This window comes from Ipomoea triloba, chromosome 7 (assembly GCF_003576645.1).
Source record: "Ipomoea triloba cultivar NCNSP0323 chromosome 7, ASM357664v1".
NCBI classification, from domain to species: domain Eukaryota; kingdom Viridiplantae; phylum Streptophyta; class Magnoliopsida; order Solanales; family Convolvulaceae; genus Ipomoea; species Ipomoea triloba.
In genome coordinates this window covers 17,434,502-17,458,806 of record NC_044922.1, presented here as the reverse complement: position 1 = coordinate 17,458,806, position 24,305 = coordinate 17,434,502, and the positions used below count along the sequence as shown (strand labels likewise).

The 24,305-nt window shown below is 32.8% G+C and overlaps 2 protein-coding genes across 2 annotated transcripts; one reads left to right on the top strand and one right to left on the bottom strand.

Annotated features, from left to right (window-relative positions):
* Nucleotides 1-9,189: 9,189 nt before the first annotated feature.
* Nucleotides 9,190-17,503, bottom strand: LOC116025020 (phosphoenolpyruvate carboxylase 4-like). Its single transcript, XM_031266073.1, has 20 exons — nucleotides 17,257-17,503; nucleotides 16,654-16,817; nucleotides 16,083-16,197; nucleotides 15,845-15,922; nucleotides 15,696-15,764; nucleotides 15,523-15,601; nucleotides 15,362-15,438; nucleotides 15,185-15,280; nucleotides 14,952-15,093; nucleotides 14,482-14,610; nucleotides 13,719-13,792; nucleotides 13,318-13,575; nucleotides 12,661-12,786; nucleotides 12,428-12,529; nucleotides 12,152-12,298; nucleotides 11,687-11,785; nucleotides 11,382-11,470; nucleotides 10,826-10,952; nucleotides 10,545-10,751; nucleotides 9,190-10,437 (listed from the first exon to the last, which is right to left on the bottom strand). The coding sequence occupies exons 1-20, from the start codon at nucleotides 17,410-17,412 to the stop codon at nucleotides 9,613-9,615; spliced, it is 3,159 nt and encodes a 1,052-aa protein (XP_031121933.1). The 5' UTR covers nucleotides 17,413-17,503; the 3' UTR covers nucleotides 9,190-9,612.
* Nucleotides 17,504-19,574: 2,071 nt separating this feature from the next.
* LOC116024713 (nudix hydrolase 1-like) lies at nucleotides 19,575-23,844 on the top strand. Its single transcript, XM_031265688.1, has 3 exons — nucleotides 19,575-19,633; nucleotides 23,258-23,382; nucleotides 23,510-23,844. Exons 1-3 carry the CDS (start codon nucleotides 19,581-19,583, stop codon nucleotides 23,827-23,829), a joined length of 498 nt encoding a protein of 165 aa, XP_031121548.1. The 5' UTR covers nucleotides 19,575-19,580; the 3' UTR covers nucleotides 23,830-23,844.
* The last annotated feature ends 461 nt before the right edge of the window (nucleotides 23,845-24,305 follow it).

The window sequence follows — 24,305 nt, the reverse complement described above, 5'->3', positions numbered from 1 at the left end:
CAATGACAATTATATTTTAATTGTAGATTAATTTAAATATTCAAATTTAAATTAGGATTATTATCCTTTGAAAGTTTACTGCCGTAACTTTAGTATAACTTCTCCTAACAATTAGTATTTTTCTATAAATATTGGGAGGAGAATATGAAAATAAATACGATATACTTTCACAGTATACGTAAGATATCTTCATGTACAGTCACACAGCTCAAAGAGAGAATTTGTTAACAGAGCAATTTAAGAATTTTATTTATCTTCTTATATCTTATAAGTCTACTCTTGGACCTTATTGCTTGTCTGAGGTAGATTAAAAACTTATAGGAAAATGTTTACACTCCTGAAGATCTCAATCCTCATCTTTTTTGAGACACCAATTTCCCAACAATCTTTAAGCTTTTAAATCTCTGTTTTCTAAGGATTATGAGTTTTGGGTTTCGTGACTTTACCACCAACTTCCGGAAGTTAGAGTAGTTTGAAGGCATTGGCTTTCGTAGATGGCAGAAGAAGATGTTCCTCATTGCAGCTCTGAATGTGGCATACGTGCTGAGTACTCCGAAGCCTGAGGAATAAGAGAATGAGGAGTCTGAACGGTATGTCTGATACTCTCGATGTTTATCAGTATTAGGAGTCTTTAAAGGTACTCTAAAACGTACTTGAGGCAAAATACATATCTGAGAATGCCTCAAGCAAGAAATTCCTGATAAGTGAATTTAATTTAATGATTATAAAATGGTGGACAATTGTCCAGTCATGGGACAATTTCATGAGATTGTTAGGATATTTGGTCCCATTGAAGTAATGATGACAGCCGAATAGTAACGCTCAATAGCATATTGAACAGTTACAAGAGGCGAGCACACTTATGGAAGAGGGCGTCTCAAATAACTGAGGAGGTATTGTCACTTAATAGGAGGCCGTTGTGCAATTATTGTAACTGTTACAAGCTTGTAGTATAAAGGATGAGCTCATATCACAGCAATGAGGGGGCTCAGAAAATATTGTACCCTGAACATAGTAATACGATTGTTTTACTTCCTTCTTAATATACACCGGCAACATATTTATCATCAACTAAATATTTATAATTCTAGATAACTAATTAAATAAGATATTATAAATTATAATCTTATTAGGTTGATGTTGCGATCATATAATAAGTCCATTGTTCTGAAGGAATTAATGTAAATTTCATTATTAAGTTTAGCGGTAGACAGAAGCAATCTTGTCTCCAATGTTTTGAATAAAATGGCATGTGGATAAATGTTGTTGGAAAGACTTGTGAATTAGGAATTGTTCGTTATACGGTCCAAATAGTGTATTAGCTTGTTCCAATGGATGAGTTTGAGGTTCAATTCCTTGACCTTACATCAAGTATGAGTTTAGTCAGAATAACTTCATGTTTGAATAAGAGCTGTTGTCACTTTTGACCACTTTTATTCATTCTTCATACTTTTTTAATTATTAATTTTGTCATATTTAGTGTATAAGTCTGTTTTTGTTGTCATATTTGATCTAGCTGACCAAATCTCTAGCGATTACTCGCCTAAAAATGTAAATTTCTCTCATCTAAGATTGCTACAAGGAAAAAATCGTTCATTTAAATCTAAATGTGCAATACTATTATTAAAAAAAACATTCATTGTAGGAACTTGCTGAATGAGAAGCAGTTTACATTTTTCGACAAGTAATTGCCGGAGGTTTGGCTCAGAGGACCAAATATGGCAACAAACTCATATTGGTGCACTAAATGTGACAAAATTAATAATTGGACATCAAATGTGAGAAATTAATAATAGTCAGATGACCAAAAGAAACAATAGCTCTTTGAATAATTTTATCAACTTTTGTTTTCACTTTTGACCCCATGAATATTGCACATCTCCCACATTCAATCCTTAATTATCAACTTTTCACATTTAGTACATGACTAGCTATTTAGCTATCAAATTCTTTCCACATCTCTAGTCCTCTCGATCAATTTTCTAGTTAACATTAATTAAATCTCCATATGACAATCATGTGAGTTATTAGAATTTAAACAACACGTAGATAACACAATGGAATATAATGATCTTGGGATTATGATTAACGAAAATCAAACAAGATTAGAGAGAAGTTTGATTGAAAGAGGACTAAATGTGGAAGGAATTTGCACCAAATATGAAAAAATTGATAGTTGAATATCAAATGTGAAAAATGTATAATAGTCGAGAGTGGAAAAAAAAAAAAAACAAAAACAAAAACTCTAAAGGTTATAATTGAATTGATTAGTCAAATTGAAAAGGGAGTGGGTGGTAATAGTGGTAAAGTTTACTAAAGAATTGATGAAGAACATGAGTGGAGGAGTTAGGGGGGAATGCAAAACTTGAGGTTTTGTCCAGAGAGGATTAATAATACTATAATGTTAGATAAAGATTGAAAAGATTCCTTAATATATCCAAGAAAATTAAAGAGATGAAATTTAAAGTGGTTTCTGGATTGCTAACATACCAAAGCTAGCTGGAATGTATGTGTGTTGGAAGCACAAAGGCTACGTTACAACGTTATACGAATCAAGCTAAGGACGCAACACAACCTGGAAAGCATAGGTCCATAGAACCTCTCGCACACAGCTAGAGATGTATATATGCATTTTTATTGGATTTTGTTTATGTTTTCTTAAATTTACTTTGGGTAGGGAATAGATTGATTGAACGTCACTGGATTTCTGCCCAAAGATAGGATCTTCTTTAGAAGACATACAGAATCTTATTTGCTGAAAATGAAAGGACAAAAAGTTACTCAAAGATATTGTCCTTGTTATAAAAAAAATTTAAAAAGTAAATACAAAAAGGCCTAGATCCGTTTAAAAACTTAAAAAAAAAAATGGCATTCAAAAGTTAATGGAGAATACTTATTTTGGTCAAAGAAAAAATGACTCATTTTGAAAAATGTCTTCTGATCTTAAATTTTTACTTAAAAGATATTTTTTTGAATTCATATCTTACCTTCAATCCCTCCCCGCCTTAGTGAGTGGTGTCAAATAAGAGGGTTGACACACGATATGTCTGGTTATTATTTGAACTAATTAAATTGACTAGTCCGATTAAAATATGGAGTTCGTCAGGTTGTGCAGCCAAACAATAAAAATATTGGTTAACGTAACTCAACCCATAACCAAATATTTACAAAACAATTAAGTTTTTTTCTTCAACTTTTTTATTACAAACTTATTACATTTATCAATATTCGATTATAATATTGATTGCGATGGACCAAAATAAACAATAACAATCTTAACCTAATGCACAACCCCAAAAAATTAAAATTTTTCCTTCAATATCTTAAGTCCAAACTTATATATTTATCAATGCATATTTAAATATAGGTTGGGTTTGACATAACCAAACAATAAAAATTTTAGTACAGCCAGCCCGATCCACATCCCAAAAAAATTATTTTTTTCCTTCAATATCTTTAGTTTATAATTATTTTATTTATCAATTTACGTATTTATTTTATTATAAAAAGATATAAGTTAAAAATAATTTATTTACATCTTTTTATTATAATTATTATTAATCTTTATAACTATTATAATTTTAATTTATAATTTGAGTTAATACCACAAATGGTCCTTTGACTATTGGGCTAGCGCTCCTTTTAGTCATCGACTTTTTATTCGACCAAAACGAGTACTTTGACTTTCATTTTTTTTACCACAAATATTCTCCATTAAAATTTATATTAAATGGGTGTTAAATCTAGGGGCATTATCGTCAAATTAATTAATATGATTATGATACACCTTTTAGAGAATATAATTATGTGGGTTATTTTAATATGATTATGATTAGTCTTTTAGAGAATTATATGATTAATTTCAAATATTAATAAAAATTAAGTTAATAAATATAAAAATCGTACTGTAAAATGTAAAGTAAAATTATTATAAACATATAAATTATTCTCATATTGTTAAGCTAAAATATTATTCTTCTTAGATTAAAATCTCTAAAAGATAATTATTTATCATTATTTTCAAAAGTACAATTATGAAAGTTATAGTATCAAACAAATTCATAGATGATACAATTTTATGATATACGTTGACCAATGAAGTTTATAACACACCAGCTTTAAAGAAAACCCTTTCACAAATAATACGGAGTAATAAATAATTAACACTACACTTTCATCTCAAACTTACCGTATAATATTCATCTCCTTATGTGGTAATATTTGATTGGATATTATTTGTATTTGATTATTGAGTAGATCTTCTTTTAAACTTGTGGTAGGATTGGCGAATTAATAAACAACAAATGTATATAAAATTTTTTTAATACCACTCAAGAGGCAAACAATAGAAGACGAATAGACGATAGAACTCATGGGGAAAAAACATATATAAATAAGAGTTAAGTAATATAAAGATAATTTATAAATATATAAAGTATTTCTTATTTATATATAGTTATGAGATCACATTCTAATTGAATTAAAATCTATCAAGGAAAATTATTTTTCAATATTGTCAAAATACATTTATTTTTTTAGTTTCAGAAAAAAGATTACAATGAGGTAATTAAACCAACCTAGGTAGGTTGCCCATCGCAAATTATACTGTGGACCATGGTCATGACTGATACTACAGTTGTGTTGAACTGATAGTGCAGTTGTGTGGAAAGGGAACTACCGTTGCGCGGAACAGGGGCGGTTCATCGGTTTAACACAACTGCAGTATCAGTTCAACACAACTACAGTTCTAGACGGATAAAACGGCCTCTGTTCCGCGCAACTGCAGTTCCCTTTCAACACAACTGTAGTATCAGTTCAACACAACTGCAGTATCGCCTATGACAATGGTCCACGGTATAACGACTGGGTTGCCCATAATTTATCGACTGAAACTAAGAATACCAATAAGCAACACTCTTACTGAAAATCGAACTTGAAAACTTGTCGTTATAAAATCAACTGTTTGACAAACTCAGTTGGGAGTTTCTCTAAAATGCATTAATTTAACAATTACAATTGCTGGTGTTGAGATACTTGGATTGGGCATAGGCGTGACATTAGGCTAAAGGAGCTATCCATGGATCATATTCATATTAAATTAACCCACACAATTATCTAAAAGAGGTCGTCACAATCATATTAATTAGTTTGACAATAATATCCCTAGATTTAACATTCATTTAACAAATATTTTAATAGATGACTATTTGTGGTAAAAAATGAAAGTCAAGGTACGTGTTTTGGTCTAATTAAAAGTCGATGACTAAAAGGAGTACTAATCCAATAGTCGAAGGACCAATTGTCATATTAACTCTTATCATTTTTATAAGTATTATCATTAAAATAATCAATATTTTATAAGAAAAATTTTTTTTAAACGACTTATGTTTATATTTTTTAAAAATGAACTAAACAAAAAAAATACAATTTTTTTTTATATACTTTCGACCAATAAAAAAAACCATTGTGACCTTGAAACAAACACCAAAAAATGAAAATATTTTTTTAAAAAGAAACAATTTTCAAAATTTATTTTCTGAAATATATTTTCTGGATTTCTAAACAAATTAAACCTTAAAGCCAATAAGACAAATTGTTGAGTTTATTTTCCTTATAAAATATATTATATTATTTTAATAGTAATAATAATACTTGTAATATATATACTCCATAGTAGTAGTAACAACAACAACAACAACAAACTAAACAGTAAAAATACAATTTTTTTTTTTTTTTTTTACTTTTGACCAATAAAAAAAATCATTGTGACCTTCAACCAAACACAGAAAATGAAAATATTTTCTTTTAAAAGAAGCATTTTTAAAAATTTATTTTCTGAAGAATATTTTCTGAATTTCTAAACCAACCTTAAAGCCAATAAGACAAATTGTTGAGTTCATTTTTCTTATAAAATATTAATTATTTTAATAGTAATATATATACTCCATACTAGTAGTAACAACTATAACAAACCAAACAGAAAAATATAATTTTTTTTTTTACTTTCGACCAACAAAAAGAAAATCATTGTGACCTTCAACCAAACACCAGAAAATGCAAATATTTTTTGAAAAAGAAACATTTTTAAAATATTAATTATTTTAATAGCAATAATAATACTTGTTATATATATACTCCCAGGGGCGGAGCCCGAAAGTCTGGGTTAAGGGAGCCGAATTTATAAAGGAAAAATTTATCATGTTAGTCGACATTAGTATTAACCATACAATATATATATATATATATATATATATATATATATATATAATACATGATTTGCCGATTATTATTGATAATTATTTTTAATTATACTATGTGCAATAATATATGAAATATATAATTATATGAGTACGATCGTTAAGGTTTGTCAAACATTACTTTTGAAATTTTCACATAACGCAAAATATATACAATAGTAAAAAAAAATTGCATTTCTCGTCCCTAAGTTATAGGGTAATTGTAGAATTTATCTCTAATTGTTGGTTGTGCTCATTTTTCGTCCCTAATATATACTCCGTAATTGATGTTGCAAATTTCATCGCTTTACTAACAAAACATTAGGGACGAAATTTGTAATGTAGTATAGCTTAGGAACGAAGAGTGAGTACAACATGTTATTAAAATGATGAAATTTGCAACGTTAATTATAGTTTAGGGACCAAAAGTAAGCATAATCACCAATTAGGAACGAATTCTATAATTTAAGGATAAAAATTAATTTTCGCTAAAAAATATTTGCATTTATTTAAATATGCATTGTCACTCTTTTATCATATAAAAAGTTGTCAATTGTTTGGTAAACAACAACTTTTTTGATAATAGATTGATATTCGTTTTACTGATTATTTTAATATATATTTCAAAATTTATGGGATCAAGATGAAAATCACGATTGCGAAATAAAGAATCATTATTAATTTTTGTAAATATATTTTGTGTTGATTTAATATATAGATAATAATTTTTTCTAAAAACAATAGGAGGAGGCCGAAGTGTAAATTTTCCATATAAAATAATATATACATATACATCTACTAAAAAAATGGGGGTGGGGTAGGGGGGCCTTAGCTCCGCCCATGTATACTTAACAACTAGTACTACTATTAGATTAGAATTTAATACATGATCCAGTATAACCAATAATGTCTTCTACTCCAACCAACAAAAATTAGTCTTAGAATAACTAATAAACTTATACATCGTTTTTCAAAAAAAAAAACTTATACATCATGTTTGGTTCATGGAATAGACCAGGAATGAAATAACATTCCTGAAAATAGATCTATTTCATTGTTTGTTTTGACCATATTTTCTTAAAAATAACATTCATAGGAATGAGCTATTCCCTTTGCAAGGGAATAGCCATTCCTAGAGGGCACTGGTATTAGTTATTCTCATGCTCTCGGGAATAGCTTCTGTATTACAATACCAAATTAAAAATACCTTTTACATACGCGCTTTTATATATATATATATATATATATATATATATATATATATATAGAGGACGGTTCACGTGCGAAGCTTCCCCCAGATGAAAAATAGGGTGAGATCTGAGCCGTTGATCTAATATAAATCAACGCTTCAAATTGAAGGAAAATTATAAATAAATAAATAAACGCGCTTCCTGGCAACATGGATGCAAATGATCTAGTGTCCCAAACTGACACACCTTAAACTTTAAACATATATACCTTAAGTTATAAATTTCGCACCTTAAGCTATAAACTTACGCATCTTAAACTATAAACTTACGCACCTTAAGAGTTAATTGATGCACCTTAAACTAGAAAGTGACGCACCTTAAACGTTAAACTTATGGACCTTAAACTATAAAATTACGCACCTTAAGTTGTGACCTTATGCACCTAACACTATAAACTTACATGACTTACAATAATACTGGTTTCAACAACAGATTGTTTACTAAGACAACGATTAAAAAGTCCAATAAAAATAGTTGTCTATGTACATTTTTCTTGTAGTGTGTAGCTTTTTAACCTTTGCAGTTTGGAATTATTATTTTTCTTTATTAGTTAATTGATAGTTGGTGATGGAGAAAATTAATTGGAGTTTGAATTAATTAACCTAATAAGGTTAATGAAATAGGAATGACAAAGAAAGTATTCGAAAGAGACAAAGAATTTTATATTTTGCTATTGAATGTTAATGTATTACAATTCAAGTCTTAGAACGAAATAAAGTGTATCATAAACTAGACAATGACTCTACTATTTATACTAGCTCTCTAACTTCTGTTTGGTCACTAGCTACATGACTTAGTCATTATCCAACAACCACGTCATGGTCGATCCCGTAAACCGACCCGGGAGGTCGACCCTAAGGTCCCCTAGCCAACCTCGGTGATCGATCCCAGATGTCAAGGATGATCTTGGGCACACTGACCTATGCGCAGACACCGACCTCTATGCCAATCTTGAATTGCTCTCAAGTTTGCCCCTTAAGCTCACATCTAGTTGAACTCGCAACACAGTCAACCCCGGAGCCAACTCTGAATTCACCTGCTTCACTCCAGGTCCATGCCATGCTTGCTGGCTTAAAAACTTGTAGTCGATCGGTCTTATGTATTCATCAATTTGCTTGAATCCTCAAAAATTGAATTCGGTAAAAAACACCACATTATCTTATAAAAAGTACCTTTTGATTAAGACCACTTTATTGATTAATCATGTTTACGTTTGCTTGTTTGGGACTTACAAACTATTATGAATAGGGTTCGATCGAAGTGTTCTTGATTGAGACATTGGGAATATATTTGAATGCATGCATGCTTATCTATTATGGTACGATGACTCCGATTTACTCCATGACTAAACCAATTTCCATGAAAGAACAAGAAGAGTGTTTGAAAAAGGTGAGAATGATGCAACAACTAAAAAAAAGGTGAGGATTAAGGGGATTTTGGTTATCAATTGCAATGTGGTCCAAAGTTTAGGATTGACTTTGAAGGAACATAACAGATTTGGACATATCACATATATATATTCACAAGGAATCGAAACTTTTGAAATCTAAAGAACTATTAGCAATTAGCCAATTAAATTCCATTCCAAAAAATTCCACAAAATTAACAGGGAAAAAAAAAAAGAAAAAAGAAAATAGAAAAGAAAACTTCTCACGTACATGCTATAAAGAAAATGAAAATAAATGTCCACATAAACAGCTCAATTGGTAACAAATGTGAAATTTATCACAAAAGATAAAGGATCAAGTGTCACAAACAGCAGTGTAGAAGCGGCTCAGGCCATTCCACATTTTGTCACAAGAAAAGGAAAATAAATGAAAAAGGCAACAACAGTGGGTAAAAATTAAACAAAGAAAGCTAGAGCAAAACCACTATCTATACTCAGTTATCCTTTCAAATGGAACTGAGCGCATATAATCTTAATGGAAACACACATTTGAAGACGCCAAAACCATACCATCAACAACGATCATATCATCTTATAAGCAGATGAATGAACGTGGAAGCATATATATATATATATATCTACTAGACGATGTTCACTAACTAGTGTAGTAGTCTCATGATAACCGCATCGGTTATCTACCCTGTTATGTTAACCAGTTTAAGAAGTCATTGCAATAGATTTAGCCAGTATTCCGCATGCCAGCAGCAATTCCATTGATGGTAATAAGCAACGCGTCTCGAAGTTTGTTGTTATCATCATCGCGTCTCAACCTCTTTAATACCTCTACCTGAAGAATGTTCAAAGGATTCAGATACGGAAGCCTGCTCTCAATCAACCTGCGCAGACTCCGGTTGTTGTCAGACAGCTTCTCATGTCCAGTGACCAACAACACATACTTTTCTGTTGCCAGAAGTTCACTCCTTAGTTCTGCACCAAGTGCTTGCCGGTTTGGAGACACCAAGACTTCATCATAATGCTTTGCTATGGGGCTGTCTGCCTTCCCCAAAACCATCTCTATGAGATCAACTGTGGACTGGAAGAAGGACCATTCTTTGTACATTTCTTTTAAGTCGTTGGTATTTCCTTTGTCACAAACCCCTTTCAGGCCAGCTCCAACTCCAAGCCAAGCAGGAAGAACAAATCGGGTTTGGGTCCATGCAAATATCCATGGAATTGCGCGGAGATGCCCAATACCTACTGAGCTCTTTCTTCTTGATGGTCGGCTTCCGATATTGAGATAGCCAAGCTCAGCCTGAGGTGTAGCTTCATTGAAGTAAGTGAGGAACTCTGGGTTTTCATACACTGTGCTTCGGTAACTGTTGCAGCTACTATTTGAGATGTCTTCCATTAAACTGCGCCACTTTTGTTCTCTAGGTGGTTGTGGTGGCTGTAAGGTAGCAAGTAGCACTGCTGTTGTGTAGATCTCAAGTTGCCGTACAGCCACCTGAGGTAGTCCGAATTTTGCCTGAACCATTTCTCCTTGTTCAGTTGACCGGAGTGTACCCTGTTGATTTTATCAAAAAATTAAAGCCAGCCATTGTCTAAATAAGTTCTTGGCCATAACAATCAGAAAGTCTAAGAGTTTCAATGCTAGTAGACAGACAGACTAACCATAACGGAACCAGGTGGCTGGGATTGGATGGCAAGATATGTTGGACCACCACCACGGCCAATGCTTCCTCCACGACCATGGAACAAAGTGACCTTAATACCAAATTCATTACATGCAGCAACAACATCTTCTTGAGCTTTGTATAGCTCCCATGCAGCAGTAAAGCGTCCAGCATCTTTCCCAGAGTCCGAATAGCCAACCATTACCTATGCACAGAAAGCATGAGATGAAACCAATTTAGTAAATTGATTGATTAATTAATGCGCCAAGATATAGGTACCTCTTGATGCCCATTATGGTTCTTTATGATGTGCTCTCTGTACCAATCAATCGATAGTAGTTTCCTTATTACTGACCCAGCTGCCCTCAAGTCCTTCACAGTCTCAAACAGGGGAGCCACCCGAAGTCTATTTCAAATGTGAAATTGATTTTCAAATTAAACTTAGAATTTGGCATCTCAAAAGCATATTAAATTGATTTTGTCACATGCAGAGGCTACACAAAGAATAAGATGGTTTGCGCATACTTAGCCACATTTGAGCTACACAAAGAATAAGATTCCACTTAGTTGGGAGCTCTGCCTCACATACTTAGCCACATTTGAGATACACTAAGAATAAGATGGTTTGCACATGTTCTATCAATGCTTTGGTATACAATTGAGTTGAAAGGAGAAATAGAATCATATGACCAACTCCAACTAGATAAGTTCAGCTATTTCTATCCTGTATCATCAGTCTCATGGAGGAATAAACAGAGATATGGAGCAATTTTTGTCTAAAGTTAACAAACAAGTTAATTATTGATACCACAACAAAGTAACAATTCACTCTTACGTTCCAGCAGGACATGGTTTGCCCTGTTCACCAGCAACAGCAAGGCGTGCGTCCTTCTGTAAAAGCTCCACAGCAAGGACATCACTAGCCTACAAATAAGCAGAGTTATGCAAACATTAATACTGGTAGTGTCTTTGTTATGGGAAAAGACAAGTGTGTGTAATGCATAAAAACATTAATAATAATAATACTCCTTATAGAGTTTGTAATCATGTATGCGCGTCTGTAATATGTAATGATGATGATATTAATAATAATAATAATAACAACAACAACAACCAAAATAAATGAGTACATGTTCATACATTTGAGGCCATGGAGATAACATACGCTCCAAGTGAGTCACTCCCTAATTCAGCTGCAACCCTAAAGGTGTCCAAGACTTCTTTGACATCAGGAGCAACCTTTACAAGAAAATAGAAAAACAAAAAAAATAATAATAATAAAACATTGTGATGTTTTTAAGTGGACAAAGTAGAAATCCTAACACTAGAAAAACAGCTCTTTACTAAGTGAAACCATCAGTCAAAAGATAGCTGTAACAGAATTCTATACCTGTACAGATGGGTGATGCTTGAATGACAAGGAGGTAAGCAAAAAGTGGGGTTTGGCTACTTAGAAAGAAGGAATAACAAAATTTCTTACAATATAACCTTCCATAGGAAGTGGAGTTTGTGTCATTCAGTTTGTTTAAGTTATTATACGACTCATAGTGTGGAGAATATATATGGAGCAAAGGTATGCATTTCAATCTCATGCAAGCACACAACCTTTATAGTTGGAGGGACTAAAGGCCTCTTCCCTTTCAACTCTCTAGTCAGAAATTCCAGCTTACGATCTTCATCCCACTCACTATATGTACCCATGTCTAGGTATTTGGTAATTGCATCAAGCGTCTCAGAGTGCCGGGCAGATTCCTGAAGCATTACAGAAACTGTAAGGATATATTCCCTCCCTAAAGTACCTTGGCATAATAATAATAATAATAAAAATAATAATAATAATATTATTATTATTATTAAAAAGAAGAATATCGTGCTGTATACCTGACGAAGGTCAAGCTTCATCAATACCATCCCAAAAGTAGCAAGTCGCCTGATCAAGTCAGCAAGCCTACCATCTGCTAGAACCCCAGATCCACATGATTGCTGCATAAAATAGTGATTAGTTTTTTGGTCTATGACAAAAAAATATGTATGCTGATGATCATTCGTATCTTCATAGAATGAAGAAATAAAGGAAAGGCATTATTGAGAAAGCAAAGAGATCTCATTTTTACCAGTGAATCATAGCACAGTAGTAGTGGTTCAAGAAGCTGATCTGATGTTTCATAATAATCCCAAGGATCATAATCACAAGGAAGATCCTCAAGTAGTAGTTCAAGCCGCCTCCTTGTCTTCAGGAGCTGGTTATGAAAAGGATATATTATGCAACTGAATGACACAAACAGAGCACAGCTCAAGACTGAAATTTCTGAATATGTAAACTCATGTTTGACCATTGCCAAAGGCATAGTTTGCAAGGGAGGACACAGAATAATGAAAATCCTCACTTGTTAAACCTTAAATGCATTTATTATTCAATAAGGCTGGAAGTTAACTTGTCAAAAATCAATTCAAAGGACAATAGTATTTGCCCATTTTATAAATAGTGTTCTGCACTCTAATTTAGGTGATAGCTAGTCTCCATTACCTCAACATCTTCAAGTCAGTCAACTGTTAACATCATCTTTGAGAATCATTTTATCTTCATTTGTCTGGTAAAACATTTTCACAGTCATAGCACCATAGCTAAGCCATGAGAATATAACAGGTTTGACCCTACCAAATTGTAACAAAGTTTCTCTACAATTCCTCAGTGTTAATTTCAAACTTTCAAAAACATTATTTAAAGATTCCACCCAAAGACTGATTCATTTCTTGTGTTGGTACAGTACCTTTTCTTTCACATCTCCAAGGACAATCCGGTAAGGGGCCATCCCAGGCTTTTGAGACAAGCTTGGTTCCAGAAGCTTGTGAAAACTGGTTCTTCCAATCTGAGATTCAGCAAAAAGCTTCCTTTGAGCAACAACCTGACTGGAGTTAAAGGAAGCAACGCGTGTAACTGCTGGAGCAGGAGCATTGCCATTTGTATTTGCTTTTTGAATACTTCTAAGGGAATCAGCAGAAAAATTTCTTGGAGGAGCTTGACCATCCTGTAGAAGGATGCGCATGACATTCAAAACATAGAGGTAAGATAATAAAAATATAAGTGCCCATTTGATAACATAGCATGCAACAATGTGTTCATTTGTGTGTATACACATGTTAACCAAAGGTGTTGCAGAAACAGCTTCACCTGACGATTTAGTGGCTTGAATTCCGTCCCAGGAACATCCAACCGAGGATAGCGAGACTCAACATCATTGCGTTCTGAAATGGGCAGATAAATAACCAATGAAAATATGATTCATCTTTACTGCAAGGAGCACCTACTATTCAAGCCATTTAAGATCTAAAGAGTTTTGAGTCTGTAAGAGGTAACAAATGTTGGTTTGAGGTATTACACTTATGACAGCTTTCACCCTGGAACTATGAATTAATCCAGCACCTTGCAAGTATGGTCATGTTTGTTTCTTGAAACAGAACTCACAAATATGAGTTGTAAGAGGTGAAGATCTTGGAGTCCTTAATCCTTAGGTTTTTTTTTTTTTTTTTTTTTTTTTTAATTCTTTATGTGGTACAACTAGAATACAGCTCCAGATCTTTTCTTTATGCCAACACTTCCAAAGCATCAAATAAAGGAAAATGCTAAGTCACTCCCTGATGTGGCAAATGCCACATCACAAACATGCAATAACTACCCAAACATGCAATTGTCACATCAAGAAGTGGTTGTTTGTGAGTGATAAATGTAAGGGTGTGTAGCATGGTCCGTCAAATAAAATACCATAAGTAATCAATTTCAATCAATCGTTTCAATCCAGAATTTAAGAATTTAAAGGATTATGGTATTTAGTGCAAAATTTTCATTATTTTCACTTTTCCTGTGGAAATTCAAACTGACAGTGTCGATTGAAAGAAAGCCATAACGAAATAAATGACAAGAAACAAAACCAAACCTGTGCAAGAGGGTCGATCAGCTCCAGTAGGGAGCTGCGAAGGAAAAGGTAGAGCATGTGGGCCCTGGTGTTTCGACTGACTCAAAATTGAAGGCTGATTCCTGTCATTACGATCCTCAGCTGCATTTTCTGAGCAAGGTTCAAGTAACAATCAAAACACAGGCTAGGTTAGCTGGTCATTTAGGGTCAAATTTGACATTTGAAAATTTACCATTATTTTACTCTCTTTTGTTAGAGGTTTCCTATATTTCAGTTAAAAATCAGAATGACAGTTCCTTCTTGCAGAGATCTACATATGCTCAAGTAGGTATGTAAAAGAATGTTAACTAATCCATCACCCCATCACTAATAGACCTAAAGGCATGCCATTAAAAATAAATGAACAGATAAGCATGATACCAAAGGAAATAACAACTACATATCCACGTGCCTCTAAGCAAAGTTAAAAGAAAAGGATTCACAAGGCAGACCTTTTTCTAAGATTTCATGTGCCAATCTTGATAATCTATCACTGCATTGGTTCATTGAAAGTTCAAACCTGAGAGTATCAATTTCTCTTACATAGAGATCAATGGCCATCCATCTGGACAAAAGAGAGACATCTTTTGTGACCTAAAACAAAAGAAAAACATTTGTGTAAGAACAAGACAAAGAATAGGAACTTCATACAAGACAAGTGAGATATTAGCATGCAAAACATTACCTTTGATGTCACATTTGGATTTCCATCTCTATCACCCCCCATCCAAGACCCAAATTTTATTGGTGTGCATGTCAATGGAAGAGGTCTTCCAGTATGCTGAAAAGAATGGGCCGGGCTTGTCATAAACTTCTTAAATTTTAATTTGAATGGTGGTCTAAATAACAAGAAGAACTAAACCTTTTTCAGAGCATTGCTGACACGACGTAGATAATGTGGCACTGCTTTCCAGAGAGTCTGCTCAACAATATTTAAGCCTGAAAGTTTTCAGGGGTTATCTTTCTGGAATTTGAAGAAAAATATATAAAGCCAAAATTTATTATAGTTTTCCAATAGGTTACCAGCCCGGGCTTCATCAACTGGAGTGGGTTTGTGGCGCCTAAGCTCATCTGTTTGCCATATTGAAGTTATCTCTCTCACCTATAACAACAAAAACAGTAGATGACTGAAATTTCTAATAGCTTTGACATCTTAGGCTTTCCTTGTATCTAATCACCCTAAGAAAAACACCCACCAAATCTTCAATCAGCATATCTCGATCTTCAATTCCAAGATCAGGTCGGTCATTGTACTCCAAAAGGTGCTGCAAAGATTAAAATCTTGAGATTTCAAGTTCTAAGTTATAGAGTTGTGTGACTACGAAATATACTAGAGAAAATGTACCGCAATTCGAATGTGTTTGTACTGTAAGGTACGGCGGTTTATTTGAGTGGGATGTGCAGTAAGTACAATCTCAACCACCTGAAAAAAGAAGTCAACAACAAATCTTGTAGTAAACTAGTAACAATGAATATGAGATACTATAAACTTCAGGGTAGAATTTCCCTGTAAAAATTATTTTAAAAAGCAAACAAAAAACAAAAAAAAAATAAAATAAAAATAAAATAAAAAAATTGATCACCTGCTTACAAACAGTGTCGTACAGTTCATCAGGGGAAACACCACTTTGAAGTAGTTGATTGAAAGTGTCATCACAAGATTTTGATAACTGTGGCTCGTCTTGTCCTTTTCGCACTCTGTAAGATTACATATCAGTTTGTTTTTCAGATTCAGTAAACTCCTCAACTTGTATAATACATACATAAATGAAGAATTGTGATACAGAATGATTAAACTATCTGATATAGCATGGCAGAAATTTCTGCAAAGTTAGGGAAAATCACTATGAAAAGGCAAGAGGAGAAATCCCACAAAAAGAGGGAAAATAAAGGAGTTGCTTTTCAGTACTGCATATGTCAAAACCTATTACAATTTGTAGTAATGCTCTAAAAATCCTCAAGGTGAAAAAGCATTTCACAATGTTGCAAATGTAAAAATTCTGAAAGAGTAACATAGCAATTGAAAGTAAGAGAATGTAGAACCAGTACTGAAGCTCTAATTTTGCAGTATTTTTCTTGTAATACCAAATAACATTCCCATGCATGGGACAACAATTGAATTGAACTGAACAAGTTAAACAAGCATCAAATCACCTGTGATGAGTTTCTGCAATTCCCATCAAACTAAGATAGTGACTAAATGTGCGAGCAAGCGACAGAGCTTCCTCGAGTGTCATTTTAGACAGTTCCGAAGCCAATTGTTTCTCCAGAAGGTATGCTGTATCTTCAATCCCTGCTATTCTCATGTTGCATGCACTCTGAATTCATAAACATTGTTCCATAAGTCCGCACCAATATGATTTCAAACTATGAGTATATATTGTATATTCGATCAATACATAACATGATTCGTGAATGTAGCATACACTATGCCTCATACCAGAAGCTAAAGAGAGTGAGGCATGATCTGATCTACATCTAATATCTATGACTGAAATAAACTATCAAATCATCATCAAATCCACAATCAATCAAAGCTAACATAATTCACGAAAAACAGTAATAAATAAACTATCAAATCATCATCAAATCCACAATCAATCAATCTAACATAATTCACGAAAAACAGTAATCGAAATCACCTGCACGTGCGAAACTAAAAAACAATAACGCGTATAAACAGAAATTAAAACACAAAACAGAAACAGAAACAGAACGATAATGGAAATGAAAGCAAATAAATTAAACACAGCGTACCTGAGCGAGGCAACGAGTCCGTTCAACTTTATCCATGAACGTGGGACCCAACTCCCTCTGGAGCACATCGTTGAGAAGGCTCTGGAGCAGCCGGCAGTCGTCCTCGAAGTTCTGGAACGAGATCTCCTGGGCAATGTCGTCGGTGATGTCCGTCATTGTTACGTATAGATGGTGTAGGTGTGGAGAAGAGGAAGAAAGTGAATGTGGAAGCTCGTCTCCTAAGCTTTATGAATTGAGGTGATGTATTTTCTTCACCGTGGAGAGGAGAGCGGAGGGGGAAGCGACTTGCGAGATGGTTACAAGTGGCGATTGCTGCGCAGTTACAGGGAACAGTTTTTTAATATTTTATTTATACATTTAAAAAAAAAAATTTGTTTTGGGTGTTGTTTGGTTTGGTATATTTTTATACATTATATATGGTATATGCGATTTCTAGAATTTTGCCATTTTGGTAATCAAAAATAAATATGGAGTGATTAAACGGAATCCGTTGATTATATTTGATTCGAAAAATTGATTAAATAGAATCCTTTGATGATATTTGAGGCAAAATAAACTATAATTTGCCAAATCGCTTCTACTTTAATGTCACCTTTGTGGTTCTTCTAAATGCGAGATCACAGATTTAAATCTTAGTAGGACAAATACTATATACATACATTCTAATAAGAGACAAAAATACTAAAAAAAAAAAAATTATAATCACATTTTAAAATTAAAAAAAAAAAACTTTGGAAAAAAAATTAGTTTTGCAGCTTGTTTTAATTGTAGAATGAATTGAGGTGTTGTATTCCATCTGGATTTTATGGACCTGCTTATAAAAACTTTGTAGTATATGTAGTTCAACATTTCTTATATTATTTATAAGATTATATTTTTATTTCATGCAACTAGTAAGTATATTTTTAAGTATAACTCACTGCTGGAAATTTCGTTATTTCCGTCCAACATTTTCATCCATGATATCCAAAAATAATGTTCATCGGTAATTTATAAAAAATCACAATTTTCCGTCGCAAATAGGGATGAACGAAAAGTTGGATGAAATCTCCGTCCAACACTAGCGCGTTGGACGGAGGTTCCGACCGACACAAATGTTGAACAGAATTTCCATCCAACCATTACGCGTTGAACAAAAAATTGAATTGACGGGGTTAAATGCAAAATGGTAGATACTATTAAATAGCATCCAACGAAAATTGAAATATTTAAGTCTTTGGGCGGTAAGAATGCCCATTTTCACAAATTTTTGCTCAAAACGTCAAAGTTTTTTGGCGGTTCTCTTTCCTCCTCAAACAAAAAACAAAATTCCCTGTAGTCGTTCACTCGTTCCCCGTCACAAACTCTTCACAGCTCACAGCTCAAACTCATCTTCTCGTCAGCTCCATCCTCTCAGCCTTCTCGCCCATCCAGTCTCCCTTCGTACGCCGTCTAGACGTCTTAGCCTCCATGTCCCCGTCGCTCATCCACCAAAGCCGTCTCTTCCCGTCTCCGCCACTGTACTGTCGAGACATGGCATCCTCTTCCCGTCTTTGTCGCATCTGCCATTGTCGAGTCAGCGACTTCGATAATCGTTGTGCCCATTACCATCCTATAGGTTAGTCCTCAATGTTATGCATTGCAGGCACCATGATATGCATGCCATGTGCAAGAAGGATTTATAACACTACTGCATTACATTCTACTAGACGCATTCATTGTTTTGGTTGAGAAATAGATGAATGGTATTTAATGATGGATTTTTCATAGGGAGATGGTTCCACATACTTTGCTCATGTTTTGGCTCTTGTTTTAGAGTAAATTGCTTCACCTTAATGTCTGCGTTTGGCTGCACTGGTAATCTAAATATACATGTTTCTATTGCTTTTTTATTTATTTATTTTTGTAGAGGAGTGAGAAAAAAAAAGTGATTGGCTAAAGAACAGGGCACAAAATTCTTAAAAAGAACTTTAAAAGAGGGGTGTTATATTTGCACAATTCACTGCAAATTCGGCGTCACTGCTCCTATAGTTGACTTCTCTTAACAGTACGCAATTTAGCACCTTGAATATGGAGTTTGAATATGTATCATAATTTTTTGTACCAACAATATTAATTACTAGTGCTCAAAAAATATATTCTTTTTTTTTTTTAACAAACGGAACTAACTTTCATTATTAACATGTAAATAAACAGGGTTTCGAATGAAGGCAGTACGCACGTAGTCTCCCGTAATCATAACGTAATTATTACCTTAAAGTTCTAGAAATACAAACAGTTGTATTTATTTATGTATATACTACTTATATTTGTCTTCCATTGACTCTTTGTAGTTCCAAAAGAGTATGCTGATTATCAGATACATGCAAGCAGCCCTTGTTCATGACTTCATGGAGTGGTTAGTGTTACTAACCATTTTTTATTAAATATCAAAAATAGCGATAAGTAGTTTTCTTAATTTTTAAAATTGTCGAAAATTGTTTTAAAATGCTATTTTAATTTTTACAGAAAATCCTAAGTTAGTGGTAGGAAATTAAATCTTGCAATGACTTTTGAGTGTTGACTCAGATTTACAAGCTAAGACTGCCCTCAACCTTACCAATCTCTCCTTTATAATCTATGTGGCAAGAGAGAGTTATTATTATTATTATTATTATTTAATGTCATGTGTGTTGCAAGAGGAGAGAGAAATTGCTAAATTAGCAAGAGGAGAGATAGAATGAGAAAGTGGGAGAAAAAGCTGGTAAATTGTGTACTTTTTTATTTCTTATTATATTATTTGGTTATTATATTTATAATATAATATGAAACTAAGACCACTTTTGAAAGTGAGAAAAATATTGCAAGGATGTAGAACAAATAGTGAAGAATTTGCAAATTTGATGATGGGGAAGTGAGACACATTTTAAAAAGTGGGAGAAATTTGCAGGGATAAGCTAAGGATAGCCTAAGGGTGCATGGGTTTGGAGGAGTAGAAAGAACACGAGTAACGAGTGTGGTGAAAACACATAAATTGTGTACATTAACATTGTGTATTCATAGTATACAAATTGTAAATTTTTTAAAGGTAAATTGTGAATATTTAAAACCCGAATATTTAATTCACTGAATAATTTGAACATACTATTTGATTCAAACTCCTTAAGTAATTATAAAACTCATTACCATTTCCCCCTACTTTTAAACAATGAAATTAAAAAATAAAAATAAATTAATAATAAAAATGTCATTGTTGATGCATGCATTAAATATGAACTTTAATACACACATACACATGTGTATGTAATTTATATTTTTTATATTTTTTTTATCTATATTTTAATTATTTATTTAATTTAATTCTAATTCATATATATTTACAACCAAATTAAGACAATCTTTGCCAAAGACCTTGTGGTCTAGTGGCATCTGGTGTCCCGGTTAACACTTCCACATGGATGATGGGAGTGGGTTCAAGCCATTGACATAGTAACAGTGTACATTGTAACAGTGTCAGTAGTACTCAAACAAAAATTAAGGCAATCTATCAAACAACTTTTTTGTACACTACTTTTGATCGGAAAATAAATTTTCATCTTTAATTTGAAACAATTAATATTGGAATTTTATTTTTACTTTTTCATTCTTAATTTGTAATGTTAAAACGAAAGTGGAGCAGTCTTTGACATAGTCAATATTTTCTCCACACAGTCAACTTCAATGTCAAATCAATCACTATAATACCTTTTGAATTTAATTCTTTTGAGAACTTTAATAAGTCTTCTTAATCCATTCTAAATTAATTATTCTCACCTTTGATTAGTCAAGTCATCATGTGTCTGCCAACATGATTTGTGTGTAGATATTTTAAAAAAAATATTGTGTATTAAATTTTTGTCTCATGTTAAAATACTTTTAAATATTATTTTTAAATAGCCATAGTTTTTTATAAAATGACAGAAAACATGCAAAAGAAAGCAAAAACTTGTGTGAGACTGTCTCACGAATCTTTATAAACGAGTTAGGTTAAGATGAAATGTAATACTTATACTAGCAAATGCAATACTAAATTATGAAAAAAAATTATATTTTATTTTGATTCGACCCGTCTTATAGATAAAGATTCACGATACGGTCACACTCTTGTGTGACCCGCAAAAGAATAGTTGGCTACTATTCCTTCATTGAAAAATTGCAAGAATCGTCCGTAAGGACAACCCAAGTGGTAAGACTGTTTTACCTATTGCTGAGAGGTTGGAGGTTCGTTCCTCAAACCCCTGGGTTTGAGCCGGTCAGCTATGGGTAACCTAAGCTGGTTTACCTCCTCGTGGTCCTTTACCGGCTAAGGTCACGGGGCGAGGAGAAAACCTCGTTAAAAGAAAAATTGCAAGAATCAACTTACCTTCTTTGGAAGCTCTGTATGACCATCTAAAGTGGGTCCACGCCGCCTTTCAAGAAGGCCCACCACCGTCAACAACCAATATAAACTATTTCCACTTTTGACTCCATGAATATCAAATTATTCCTATATTTGGCCTCAATTATTAAAATTTTTAGATTTGATCTTACTATTTTTAAACCATTGTCATATTTGGTCTTTAAATATTAAATTTTTTTAGATATGATCCTACGACTTTTAAATCATTGTCACATTTGACCCCCAACTATTAAAATTTTCAGATTTGGTCTCACAACTTTTAAATCTTTGCCACATATAGTTCTCGATTATTAAAATTTTCAGATTTGGTTGGCTGATTCCCTAATCCTAGAATTAACTACTAATACCCCTTTTAATTAAATAATTTGTATTTTTTTACAAAATATTTAGTGTTTGTAAATTTAAATTTGTAATATAATTTTAATTTATAGTCGGGGACCAAATGTGAAAATGGTCTCATACTCGTGGGATCAAAAGTGGAAATAACTCTAACCAATCTTTAGGCGATTTCGAAATCTCAAACATTACTTGGACTCCGAGGATGGCGTAAACGAAAGTTCATTTTTGGGTGTCTCACACTCCTGAGATATCGTGTCACGAATTTTTATTCGTAAGATTTATTAGATCTAAATGAGAATGTAATACATATAATAAAAATGCAATACTAATAAGGGATAGACTAATTGTTACTTATAAGAAAAAAAAATATAATACTTAGAGGAATACTATGATAATTTTGAAAAAAATTTAATAGTTTAATTCAAAATGTAATATTTAGAGTTTGAGAGTTGATTATGAGAAAAAGTGTAATATTAATAATGGACAAATTGATTGTTGGTGTAATAATTATGATGAATATGTGATACTTTTGATAAAATTATAATATTTTTAAATCAAAAATTTTTTTTTCTGAAAGAAAAATCAAAATGTAATATTTAAGAGTTGAAGAAGATACTTATGAACAAAAATGCAATACTTATGAGACACAACCTGTCTCATAAATCAGGATTCATGAGACTGTAAATTTTTGCCTTCATTATTAATACATAACAAAAATAGATAAAGATAAATTATTAGTCTATATATATATATATATATATATATATATATATATATATATACCACTACAAAAATTCATTTTAATACATAATAGCTCACTCTTATTAGTTATTATGCAAATTTTATAATAAAAGAGATAAATTGCGGGATATATTAATTCATGGACCCTAAATACTTGTAAACTATGTGGTATTACTAAATCGAAAGCAGTATGCACGTAGGCTCTCGTAATCATAACGTAATTCTTACCTTAAAAGTTGTAGAAATACAAACAGTAGCACTTATGTTGTATATAGTACATACTTTAATTTGTCTTCCATTGACTTCATATATAGTTCCAAGAAGGTATGCTACTGCTGATACCTTATACGATACATGCATGCAGCCAGCAGCCTTTGGCCCTTGCTGCACTATAAAAGGAGCCAAAACACCCAACAAACATACCAACCCACTTAGCTTAAATTCACAACCACAAGTACAACTTTATACATTCAGTATTATTATTATTATCCACTTGGTTTAGCTAAAACCCTAGAAAATGAGCAGTGATAAGGTTCCTCAAGTAGCAGTGGCGGTTTTCATACTGAAAGGCGAGAAGGTGTTGGTCGGAAAACGCCTCGCCGGTGCTGGCACTTCTTGTTTCTCCGTCCCCAGTGGTCATCTTGAATTTGGTATGTATAGTACCTTAATATATTCATTCAATCTTAATATTTTTTTAGGTAACGAGGGAAACCTGTAATCATTGTCCGAGGGTACCTTACAATGCGTGTATTTATTTGTATGTTCATTTATGTGCAGGAGAAGTTTTTGAAGAGTGTGCTGCAAGAGAGGTAATGGAAGAAGCAGGGTTAGAGCTGAAGAACATACAGACTCTGAAGGTCATAAACCATGTGTTTCACAACGAAGCTAAACCATCACATTATGTTGTGCTATTGATCCGAGCAGAACTGAGCGATCCTGATCAGATTCCAGAAAACGTTGAACCAGACAGGTGTGAGGGTTGGGATTGGTATGAATGGAATGATATGCCAAAGCCTCTTACTCCTCCACTTCAACTCATTCTCAATTCTGGCTTCAATCCCTTCTCCGCCGACGTCCACAATGAATGTTTTCAATAATCCCTTCTTATTAGTTCCCAGCAAACAATATAATTAATGGTTGTTCACTTGTTGCCAACCTCATTTCATATGCAAGTAGATTGAATAAATCATATTGTCATAATATTTTTCTTTTTAATTTGAATGATATAAATTTACATTCTTAATATCCGTATGACCGCCGCCCCTAGTTTTTTTAGTGCTACTGGCTCTATTACGTTGTAGTATTTATTCATCTATACTTTCTCAACGTAACCTATTGAAGCACAAAGAGTCAACAATGCCTCTTTGTTGCTGGTGGTAGCATAGAGAACAACGTATTATGATGTAAGAAGATGTGAATTTGCCTTGACAATTATATAATAAGTACAATTTTGTTTAATAAAAAAATAGTACAATATTTGTAAAGTAATGTACAATTGTACCATTATAGAAATACAAACAAAAAATATGAATATCATAATCACCTAAATCGTTATCAATAATGCAAAATTATA

Excerpts from the sequence above, each read along its gene's own strand:
- LOC116025020 (XM_031266073.1), bottom strand. The coding sequence starts at position 17,412 with ATGACGGACATCACCGACGACATTGCCCAGGAGATCTCGTTCCAGAAC. Across the intron at positions 12,787-13,317 it reads TTGGAGATGTGAAAGAAAAG|CTCCTGAAGACAAGGAGGCG; the intron begins GTACTGTACCAA and ends TTTCATAACCAG. Across the intron at positions 10,438-10,544 it reads AGCCACCTGGTTCCGTTATG|GGTACACTCCGGTCAACTGA; the intron begins GTTAGTCTGTCT and ends TAAAATCAACAG.
- LOC116024713 (XM_031265688.1), top strand. The coding sequence starts at position 19,581 with ATGCTGATTATCAGATACATGCAAGCAGCCCTTGTTCATGACTTCATG. Across the intron at positions 19,634-23,257 it reads GTTCATGACTTCATGGAGTG|TGATAAGGTTCCTCAAGTAG; the intron begins GTTAGTGTTACT and ends GAAAATGAGCAG. Across the intron at positions 23,383-23,509 it reads CAGTGGTCATCTTGAATTTG|GAGAAGTTTTTGAAGAGTGT; the intron begins GTATGTATAGTA and ends ATTTATGTGCAG.